The sequence below is a fragment of the Clytia hemisphaerica genome, unplaced genomic scaffold (genome assembly GCF_902728285.1).
Source record: "Clytia hemisphaerica strain Z4C2 unplaced genomic scaffold, Clytia hemisphaerica genome assembly, whole genome shotgun sequence".
Classification (NCBI taxonomy): domain Eukaryota; kingdom Metazoa; phylum Cnidaria; class Hydrozoa; order Leptothecata; family Clytiidae; genus Clytia; species Clytia hemisphaerica.
Genome location: NW_027104428.1, coordinates 186,841 through 199,017, shown reverse-complemented (window position 1 = coordinate 199,017; position 12,177 = coordinate 186,841). Strand labels below are relative to the sequence as shown.

The 12,177-nt window shown below is 35.2% G+C and overlaps 1 protein-coding gene across 1 annotated transcript in view; it reads right to left on the bottom strand.

Annotated features, from left to right (window-relative positions):
* LOC136820509 (uncharacterized) overlaps positions 1–3,366 on the bottom strand; it is a 7,855-nt gene extending 4,489 nt beyond the window's left edge. The window contains exons 1-6 of the mRNA XM_067076697.1: positions 3,207–3,366; positions 2,862–2,960; positions 2,328–2,416; positions 2,006–2,058; positions 1,784–1,873; positions 476–538 (exon numbers count right to left, since the gene is read on the bottom strand). Coding sequence (XP_066932798.1) covers positions 476–538; positions 1,784–1,873; positions 2,006–2,058; positions 2,328–2,416; positions 2,862–2,960; positions 3,207–3,366 — 554 coding nt within the window. The remainder of the gene's footprint in view (positions 1–475; positions 539–1,783; positions 1,874–2,005; positions 2,059–2,327; positions 2,417–2,861; positions 2,961–3,206) is intronic.
* Between the last annotated feature and the right edge of the window lie 8,811 nt (positions 3,367–12,177).

Below are 12,177 nucleotides of genomic sequence, written 5' to 3'. Positions count from 1 at the left end.
ACCTAGAATCAATCATGCATGGTCCCACCACTAAGTATACCCCCCAACAAGATTTTGAAAAATTTGAATTCCCAGCAGAATTTAGGAAGCAAAACTTAAGTCTTCTTTCAAGTATTATACAGGTCATATGTACACGATTATCCACTAGGTTTCAATAGTAAAAGGTAACTACTAAAGTTATATATCATTGATTGATGTTGATGGGATGTTTCAATTTTACAACCAAACCACCTTAGTCCCACCTTAAAAAATCAGGTCCCACCTAATCCTGTTTCGGCCCCTGAAATCCAAAAAATCGGAAGTCCCACCTAAAGATTTTGAACCCAAATCAACAAAACCCCCCTTAATTTATGGGGGGTGCACACTATGATAGGGTTGTAATAGAATTGGCTTGACTGAAAAATTCAGGCAGAATAAACAATGTTTTGTATTTATAAAAATCCATGAAATGGAAAGTCATTGAGAGAAAACTTACTTGAGTGAGAACCCAGACCATGTTTGACTTCCTCCAAAAGCATGATTTGAAGACGATAATTGCCTGAAAAGAAAGTTAAGTTGAGATTGATTTTTTCTAACACAGACTACTTTGACTTTGATATTAATAGACCATGGCCAGGTACCCCAAAACGTTTCACTTTTTTTCAAAATGTCGGTGAATAAACTTTTGATATCTTTCTTGGTCAATTTGAGGGTGCTGATTCGGAATTTGAATGTTACCAAGCTTGAAAAGCCGCAGTTTTTACGTAATTTGAGATTTTTTGCGTTTTTAGGCAAAATTGTAAGCCCTGAAAATTCATGATTTTGGGGGGGTCTTCAAAATCAAAAAAGACCTACACCACGTGATAGAGCTCTTCAAACTGAGCAAAAAAATGTATTATATTAAAGTCTCAACTTTTCTAGATCAAAAGTTATGGGCGTTTTTGTGGTAAAAAAATGCTATAATTTTGCATAAATTATGCAGATTGTGGGGAAATTCCCTGTTTTCAATCAATTTTTGACCATAAAATCGTCTATAACTTTTGATCTAAAAAAGTTGAGACTTTGATATAAAACATTTTTTTGCTCAGTTTGAAGAGCTCTATCACGTGGTATAGGTCTTTTTTGATTTTGAAGACCCCCCCAAAATCATGAATTTTCAGGGCTTACAATTTTGCCTAAAAACGCAAAAAATCTCAAATTACGTAAAAACTGCGGCTTTTCAAGCTTGGTAACATTCAAATTCCGAATCAGCACCCTCAAACTGACCAAGAAAGATATCAAAAGTTTATTCACCGACATTTTGAATTTTTTTCTTTATTTTTGAAACAATAACAATCCACTGGCCACGGCCTATAAACAAATAAACATAAAGAAATTCATTATATTTCAGGAACATTGACCTTTATGCCTCTTTTAAACTTTACTTTTAACAGTATTTGCATGCCAAATAGAGAGACTGGATTTGTAACACCTGAAAGCAAATACTGTTTCTCTATTACAACGAAGTAACAAATGCAAATAATTGTTCATATTAACATGTAACACTTACGTATACGTTCTTGTTGTCTCGCTGCTGTTGTGATGACCATTCCTTAGAAAAATTCAATTTAGAAAATTTAAAGTTTGTATTATGTATTCATTTTTTACTGCTTAGTACGGAAGAATATCTGATCCCTCTTCTTGGCATCCTCTACCTTAAAAAACTCGACCCCCCTTAAGTGATCATTTGATAGTGAGGGAATTTTAGTGAAATCAGTGAGGAAATGAGTGATCAGAAATCAAAGACTGAGAATACGAAACTTACTGAGCATTAGTTTGATTAGCCATTGATAATGCCGAGTGTCTCAGAGTCGAAGATGGAGATGATGATTTTTGTATATTGGCGAGAGGAGGTCTGAAAATAAAATGATATTTGTTCGAAATTTTAACTAAAAAATCATATCTTATTATTAAAACTCTTATCTTATTAAAACTAACATGATTCTCTCTCTTAATATACTATTCAATCTCAACTAGTGAATCTTACAAATCTGACGAAGCTGTCTCCAAGATGGACATTTGTGTCTTTCTTGCTTTCCACTGAAAGAAAAATATCATTGTTTAAGCTTCCACTTTCAGACTTTATAATTTGAGATATTCACAACTTCAAATTTTGAGGGGAGATTCTACTGCATTTGCATTGGGTGAAACTAAAAGTTAATTGAAGTATGTAGTTATAAGTGCTGTTCATAGTTTGTATGACCCAAATTCTAAAATAGAGAATCAAATTTTCCAAAAATGCAAGAAATTTTTGCTTTAAAATTCAAAAGAGGGAGAGCCTAATAACTTAGAAGGGGTATTATGTATACCTCCTTCCCACTTGGCTGCTTATTCTTTGGAACTTGTTTTGTTGATTTCTCTGCCTCGTGATCCAGAAAATCACTTTCTGTTACAAAATCTAAAACGAAGCAAAGGCATCCAATTTTTTTTTGTCCAATTACTTTCCAAAGCTGAGATAAGGGCAGCACTCTCATCACAAATTCTATATAATGTTAAAAATATTTTTTGCTATTTTTAAAAGGCACAATATCTCAGCTTAGGAAAATAATTGGGCTTGGAGGGGAGGTACTAGGGCTGGATGATGCTGGGTATGTGTGGACCGGACCTGCAAAAATGGACTCTTAGAATTTTGGTGAAAAAGTTACCCTTCTCTAGAGAGACAAATAAATAAATATTCAAAAGGTACCAAAAAGAGGCTAATAACGGAGGAATGAGGTGAAGTTTCTAATGAACTATTTTATTTCCATCTACATCCCACTTCTTCTCAGTTTATACAACCTAACATGTATGTAGTTACATGAAATATGGAAGCCCTCTACTGTTAGAGACTAGTATATGTATACCTTCATCAATTTTCCTTTTGGCGTGTTTTCGTTGCGACTTTGTGATAGTTTGTTGAGGGCACAATTCATTCCTCCGTCTGTTAGCTTCATCAAGGGTTCCTGACATTTAAAAGAAAAATATACCAGAAATATTAAAGATCTCAACTGAATGTTTGACCTATCTAAATGCTCCTGATATATTACTTGAGACAAGTGGACTCAAAACATAAAACTGGTAGGCAAGCACTTAAAGAGGACTGTGTGGATAATGAGATGAATAGTTACGGAGAACACGAGAGTCATGAAATTTATGAAAAATAAAATCAAGGTCTTTTACAAGATAGTCATATGAAACTTGTAACTTACGATGCATACTTTGAATTTGACCATAGTGACCATCACTGGAGACAGAGTCGCCAACTTGAGGACCATTAGGTGTGGCACCCCAGCCAATCTTCTTGTTTGATAATGAAGTGGTGGTGACACCATTATCACTCCAAATTATAACAGCATACCCAAAAGTCATACTAAAATAAATCGAATGAATTCATCAGTTCATATAGATACCCACTGTTACTTGCATTTTAAGCCAAAAAACAACAGAATTAGTACACATTTTTCATATATAATTTAAGCCATATGTAGAAGAACTTAGTGCTAAAGCACACGTTAACCGTTAACAGGTTAAAGCACAGAAATAAAACATAGAAAAACTTTTGTTTATATACCCCGACTTCTCCCCGATTAAAACATTTGAGAAAAGCAATCCCGATTTCTCCCCGATTAAAAAATTCCAGAAAAGCAAAGGGGATGTATTTTGTAATAATGATGAGGTTGAAAATAATAGTAAAACTCTAAAGTTACCTTGTTTTATTAGATATGTTAAAGTTCAAAACACTGCCACACTTCCACAGAACGATGTAAAAATTTGAAATGACTTGAAAGTCAAAAAAGCGCGCTTTTTTTCAATAAGAGGGTAAAGTCAGGTAAACTCGGGAAATACCGTAATACGCACGCGCAAGTCGGACAACAAACCTAGTTTACCCGAGTTTTACATGAGTAATTACGGCAACCACGTGACGGCTTACAGCCAATCAAAGTATTTCGAGACAAGTACGTAAATAAATATACATGAATAGCCTCGTGCAGTACAAAAGAAGAATGGATGTCATTCATGTCGGAGGTGTATATTATTGCGCAAACTGTCTGGCACAATTTAAAAGAAAGTACAATGCACAGCGTCATTTCAAGGACTCCCATGTCTCATCAGAAGCGATACCATTTCCAGATAGCCAACAAGAATATATTGCTTCGGGAGAAGATGATCTCGAAGATAGCGAGAATGATATTTCATCAGGGATGGACGACACAATAAGGGAGACAATCGAGGCAGTTATTGGACACGAAACCACGCTCGATGAGCTACTTGCAGATACCCTACGTGCAAATCTATGCCAATTGGCAAACGGAGATAATGGATTAAATGGGCCTGAGTTAGATGATAATTATGATAGTGACAATGACGTCGATGAAAATGGACTTTCCATATAAGACGATTGGGTTTTTCCTTGATCCAAGATTTCGATAAAAGAACACGCATCTAGCATACTTGGTAAGTTTATCATTTCCCGGGAGTTATTCATTATTATAACCTATTATAAGGATAAGGATCAAATCAAATAAAATTATTCTTTTGTCAGAATCAGTGTGGACATTCAAAGGGATCTTTTATTGATTTGAACAGACCTTGATTTGTACCGTGAGTGTCAAGGTTTGACTTTCTGTGAAATACCGTTTGCGACGACAGGTACCGTCTAGTTTATCTATATCCATCAGATGGAAATAAGTTGAAAGTAAAGATGAATTCATGAAAACAAAACAGACTTTTTGTGCTACATTCTATCACGGGAATTCAAAAATATATACTTTACTACTTTAATGGGATAAACTTTCGCGGGGATTAGATTTCGCGGTTGGGCGTATCCGCGCAATTCAAAAATTTTGCAGGGACTTAATTTTGCGGGTGGCACTAAGGTGTCAATATTTTCACGATTTTGTGACTTTCACTGTCAAATCGTACATTGGTTGTTGAAATATACATTATTTGACATATTTTGAGTTTTGTTTAGAAATATTTTGCGGATGAGGCAATTCCAAATTTCGCGGATTTTTGCTGATGACACCCAAATCCGTGAAATCGGCGGAATTTAATCCCCGCAAAAGTTTATCCCATTAAATTAGTCCCAAAGATTGGACTAGCTGTCATGGTTACCTTTGCTCTCACTTGAATTAAACTGCGATTTGATTTCACACCACAGTGAGTATTTACTAACTGTGATTATCGCGGCGCTTGATTTGAAATAAATTACAATTTTCAGGTTATACTGTGCGTCATTGCCTTTCAGACGAGGCTTTAACAGATTTACTTAAGCTGCTCGAATTGCATATGCCTGAAGAAAATAATGCATTATTGACAAAAAAGGTATTGTAATACATTCATTATAACCCTTTCGATACCACTTGAGTGAGATTCGTTTCATTTGGAAAACTTTCTCTCCTCTGCCCTAAATTTTTTCACTACTTAAAATAGCGCTAGAATTGAACTCTCAAGACCAAAAAAATTTTTTGAGTTAGAGAAAGTTCGAGATAAAGAGATTTTCCGTAGATTCCCCACCAAGGGACTGGGTAGCTTAGATTGAGAAATCCCACTGTATGTAATGTAATCTCGGGTAAATTAATGCGTGTCCAAATTTTCGTTAATCTTTCGGACCCATCATCACCCCTCCTAGCATAATAAATTATACCTTTAAAGAAGCGCATTACGATCTAGAACATGAAAATCGGTGTTACTTAAATTTAGGTTTTGCCGATTTTGCGAAAAACCGCAAAAACCAAAAAATGCTGACGTCAGCAAAACTTGTTTTTTAAATAACTCCAGTTTGGCTAATGGTATGACCATGAAATTTGGACCAAAGTTGCACATCATTAAAAGGATCATTTTGAAAAAAAAATATTTTGAAATTTAGCTGATGTCTGCACTTTATTGCAAATTTTTGTATATTGCTGATTTCTGCTGACGTCAGCAAAATTTGAAAAAAAGAATTATGCAAAAATGTTTTTATTAATGATATGCAACTTTCGTCCAAATTTCCGTTGTTACTAAAAGTGGTAACGGTAGGTAACGATAGGTAACGATGGGTAACGATGGGTAACGACAAGTAACGGTAGGTAACGACAGGTAACGATGAAGTAACGGTCGGTAACGATGAAGTAACGCAAGTAACGAGGGGTAACGAAAAAGTAACAAAGTAACGATGGGGGAAAAGCTGAAAATGGTGGCCCTGAGGTGTCGAATTATCAAAATTTGTAGCTGGTCAATGCAATGATGGAATCAACGGTGCTGGTCAATGCAATGATGGAATCAACGGTGCTGGTCAATGCAATGATGGAATCAACGGTGCTGGTCAATGCAATGATTGAATCAACGATGCTGATCAATGCAATGATGGAATCAACGGTGCTGGTCAATGCAATGATGGAATCAATGGTGCTGGTCAATGCAGTGATGGAATAAACGGTGCTTGTCAATACAATGATGGAATCAATGGTGCTCGTCAATGCAATGATGATATCAATGGTGCTGGTCAATGTAATGATGGAATCAATGGTGCTGGTCAATGCAGTGATGGAATAAACGGTGCTTGTCAATGCAATGATGGAATCAATGGTGCTGGTCAATGCAATGATGGAATCAATGGTGCTGGTCAATGCAATGATGGAATCAATGGTGCCGGTCAATGCAATGATGGAATCAATGGTGCCGGTCAATGCAATGATGGAATCAATGGTGCTGGTCAATACAATGATGGAATCAACGGTGCTTGTCAATGCAATGATAGAATCAATGGTGCTGGTAAATGAAATGATGGAATCAACGGTGCTGGTCAATGCAATGATGGAATCAATGGTGTTGGTCAATGCAATGATGGAATCGATGGTGGTGTACTGGTGGATGCAATGCTGCACTCACCAATGGTACTGTTGTGCAGGTGAATGCAAGTTAGGGATTGTGCATTTTTTGTAAGCATCATCTTTGTAAGAAATCCATCGATAATTTTCGATTCAAGGGGTATTGACTTTCGGCGATTGGTTCATTCAAAGCAACTTGGGGTTTGTGCAAAATGTGAGCATATTTATTTTTCTTATAAGCATCATCTTTATAAGAATACAATCCGTAACTTTTAATTCAAGGGGTATTGACTTTCGGCGATTGGTTCATTCAAAGCAAGTTAGGGATTGTGCAAAATGTGAACGTATGTATTTTTCTCATAAGCATCATCTTTATAAGAATACAACCCATAACCTTTAATTCAAGGGGTATTGATTTTTGGCGATTGGTTCATTCAAAGCAAGTTAGGGATTGTGCAAAATGTGAGTATATTTATTTTTATATCATCTTCATAAGATTACAATCCATAAACTTCGAAGGTTTTGAATTTTGGTGATTGGTTGATTAAAAGAAAGTCAACGATTTCACATAAGAATAGCATTTTAATTTTAATTTTTTTCCATCTCGTTTTTTTTTCCAAATTGAAATAATTTAATCAGCTTATGACTAAGCTCGTAACAATTCGATTGCCATTCACTGATTGCTCGTTTCTTAATTGATTCTTGTGTAATTGACATTGTGCAAAATTTCAACATTCCATTCTGCAAATCAATTTAACAATACAATATTACATTGAGGATAAGATGCGTTTTAAAATAAAAAGTACTTCTTCTCTTAATGTTCATAAATTCATTGAAAGTCAACCAAAAAATGCCAGTGTTTGCTCTTTTCTTTATTCGTTCCTTCGAGTTAAAAAATGTTTTTTTTATTAAAAATGTCAGATTTCAAAAACGGCCTCTTTAACTTTTAAGAAATAAGTGAATAAACTAAGGAAATTAAGGACATTTGAGATTTAAAAACATTCGAGCCTGAAAATCATGTCGTGAAATCACAAAATTTACTGGTTCTTATATAAAAAGTGATGATAATTCAGAAAAAATGCGTCGGTAATTTGGTGTTCGCTACCCCGTGAGAAAACATGATTCATGGGGAAAAGCATGCAGAAAAATAATAGGCTAGGTCAAAAGAAGAAGTCTACCCTTAGTGTTAAGTAACTTTCTTGACTATTGTAATATACACGATTGTAGAGCTCCACGTGCAGTATGATACAAAATATGCTTACAATTTGTAAACAATCCTATTTAGAAAGGAAAATCTCATCTTTATGTAAAATGTTTTCCCAAAGAAACGTACTTTCACACCTCTTAACACGAGGTAGCAGCTGTATCTTTTTATTTTACATCGTGTTGAGTAATCAAAGAAAGAGATTTGTGTAAGTTTGTAAATACACTCCAAATAAAGCAAAATTTGCCAAACGGAGGAGAAAGTTGATGTCTTTTGTCTTTTGAATGCTTGAATGAAAGCGTACTGAGAAAAAAAGGTGAAAGGTGATACAAAAATTGAATTCTTATGAAGATGATGCTTATAAGAAAAATAAATATGCTTACCTTTTGCACAATCCTCAACTTGCTTTGAATGAACCAATCGCCGAAAAACAATACCCCCTGAATCAAAATTTATGGATTGTATTCTTATCATTGCATCCACCAGTACACATTCCACCAATGAATTCACCAGAACCATTGTTCACTTGACACTCCGAATTTCCTTGAGCGATGCCCCCAGCAATGATAAAAAGTAATTAACGACGGCAGTTACTCCCAATGCCGAGCTAAAACTAAAGGATTGATGGAAATTAAAAAACAATTATACCCAAAAATCTCGCCAATACCCGTGAAAACACGCGAAATAGCAGACCCACATTTTTTCAATAATCGTATATTTAGGGCAAAAACTACTCTATAGTAATCCTATAATTAGGTTTTTGCAATTTTCAAGTTCATTCGTGAAATCTAATCCGATTAAAGCATAACTAGTATATACAACATCCTTTAAAAACCATTTTAAAAACAAATTAAAAACATCTTTTAAAAAACAAATTTAAAAAACAAATAAAAAACATCTTTTTTAAAAACAAACATAAGAAAAGTCAACGTAAATCAAAATTTTGCCGGTGTAATGGGCGAACCAGGAACAATCCCCACTCCTGGAATGTGCAACCAAACGTCTTGATGCTGGATTTGCTTAACAAATTTCTTAACAAGGGAGTTCACTCCCTCTGTGAAATCTTCTTTTGAATAACTTCATCAACTGTTGAATTGAAAGGCAAGCGCTTTTCTTGCTGAACTACGACCAATTTGTACAGATCTTCGCAAAGCGAAGCGTTATGTTTGGACCTTACAGTTTGTGATATCAGTCTAAAACCGTGAATCAAATCTTTCTCAACTCAAGGAATGTTGAGCTTTTGACGAAGCATTTTGTTTAAAGTTATTTTTGATAACTCCTCGGGGGAATAATCTTTAAATTCAAACCTCTCTTTGATGCGCCGTCGAGTTCCGCGATTTACACTATCGAGGAATCTGTCCATATCCTTCGGATATCCAGCAAAAATGAATATGGGGTATCTGACATCTGGCTGTACAGGTGGATTCATATATCTCATGATAGTATCCAATGCTTCATAGGAATGGTTTTTCTCACCTTCCTTTTTCGAACATAGCTGATATGCTTCATCTATAAACATGATTCGCCCAAAGGCGGACTCAATCACTTCTTTGCATCTCTTTGGTGTATCAGAGACATAGCTTTAGACGATATTGTCTTTCTGGACTTCGACGATGTCGGCTTATTCGAGGATTCCAACCTCATACAAAATGTCTGAAGTAAAAATGGAAAAAGCTTCATGCATTACTTGAATTTAAATAAGTGGTGATGGCTGAGAAAGCTAACATCGTCCTTATCAAAGATTTTTCCAACCCTATGCTTATTCCAACTCAGTCTTTGTACTATGTTAGGGATTTAAGAATTTTGGCATTTCAGCCTGCGATGCTTTAACTTAGCCCATACCAAACCCCAACAGCGGGGCGATTTGTAACGTCGAGGCGATTTTCTTGTCCACTAGAAACCCAGAAACAGGATTTCTTGAACAAAAGAGAACTTTAGAAGCTTTCATTGTTTACAAAAATTATTTTTGTATTGCAGCATGTATTTTAATTAGAAACAATCAACTTGAGAATTACTTTTCATTTCATCTCTAATTCTGGTTGACGTTTACGAATAAAGGCCGATAAACTTGACGCTTATAGAAAAAGAGTGCAGGTCGAATTTGTTGGAAAATTTTAGCCCTTGGCTCACAAAGGACGCGAATAGAATAGGTCAAAATTGTTGGTACAGACCCTGTGAAATTCAAGAATTTCAAGTAAAATTTCTTAACTGTTGGTATTATTGTAGCATGAAATACCATTGAAAAACTTTTAAATTCAATCGGCCGTCAGAAAATCAACGTTGCCTATATCATTGTTGGGCAAATTGCCATTTCAAGCAGTATTTAGCAAAGAATTTGGAATATCCTGAATTTGGATGAAATTTCAACTGAAAATTGCTGAAAATTAGAACAAGAAGCACTATATACAAGCACTATATATAGGCAAATACAGAAGTTGAAAGAAGAATACCTGCTAAACATCTGGCAATCATTGTTTTTCCGGTGCCAGGATTCCCGCTCAGAATCATATGCAGATTCGACACCATTTCACCCCGTGTCAATCCACCGATTCCATTTCTTCTTTTGATATCCTGCATCATGGTATGATGCGCCCATTTAAAAATATCTGCTTTTAATTCCGCTTGGCCTTCGATCAAGGACAATCGTGCTTCCAGTCCTCCAATAATGTCATCAAATTCTATCATATGAATTTAAATTTGGAAATGAGGAATTCGTAGATAAATCAGAACGTATAGTGAGGGCTGTTAGCACAAAATAATGCTAATGACATCAATAAAAACACTTTATAAACTCTACAAATGATAATAAAAGGCTGACATTTGGCACAGATGACCCTTCGGGAGTGGGAAACTTAATTTTAAGCAGACTCACTTGATTACGTCATCTGGCCTTCTGTTCTGACGTCATCAGATGGCTAGGCAAAAAATTATTTTTTTAGAAACTCTGATGGTTCCATCGGAGAGAGCATAAAAGTCTGAAAAAATTGAGGTGCAAAACATGCCTTGAACATTTTCCAATCAAGTTATGAGGGTTAAGCTAAGTTTTTTGATGACGTCATCACAAGTCTTTTCCGGTAAAACAGAAAAAGCTCTTTCCAAATTGATTTTACACTGCGAAAATAGTGCAGAGGTTTTTTGATTTTTTTGAAGACAAAACTTCCAAAATGGTCAAGAAGTTTACTTGGATTATCTGTCAATTTTCAGTCTGGTCTAAACTGTAAAATTTAAGATTTTAGGGGTGGTGTCCTGTTTGTTACAGCAAAATATGGGTACTAACTCTCTCTATTCTAGATAAAGACTCAGAAACAGTCAAGACACTTTTGCTCTGCTCTACTTTAGTTATTGCAAAAATTGATTGGTTATTTTTCACCTCTAATTTACAGCTTGCTATTTCTTTTCTATCCAGTTATATCTATAGTTCTTTACAAAAACAAAGCATTCAAGTACGAAAACATTTTTTTCTCCTTAGTATATAAAAGCAGAACATTAAATACCCCCTGTTTCACAGCCCCGGTGGAACCTTTTTTCTCAGTGGGGATAAAAATTCCTATTGAAATGCTAATGGGATAGAAATTCTATTGTTCGAAGGTTAAAAAACCCAGTGGGGGTGGTTTTGGAGTGCAATTTTTTAACATGGATTTCGAGTGGGGATGAAATCAAAGTCAATTTATTTCCCAGTGGGGCTGAAATTTAAGGGTATTTTTCCACCGGTGACAAAATTGTAGCTTAATTTGTGACACAGGGGTGTTTAAATCTTATATAAAAAGTTTTTATTTTTTTCATTTTGCCTAAAATGCTTGGTGAATAGTTGAATTTCCTAAAAATTTGGTGATTTTTACTCATGTACTAATATTTTTCTTAAATTTCTTGAAGACCCCACCTAATTTGGGATTTTAGTACACATAGTACTAAAATGCTTTAAGGCCTTTTTTGTAATACGACCACGCTACCAAAAGTCATGTTGTCTGAAATTTTAGTACCGACCCCCCCTGGTACTAAATATGGGTAGGTAGTACTAAAAAGTACTAAGTACCAAAAAAGTACTTTTTTGAGTAAAAAATCAAGTTAGTACCCTCTGGGTTAGTACCCTGCCTCGGTACCCCCCTGAGTTCATAACGTTTTGCAAAAATATAATCTAAATACCTCCTTGCATACTGTTAATGT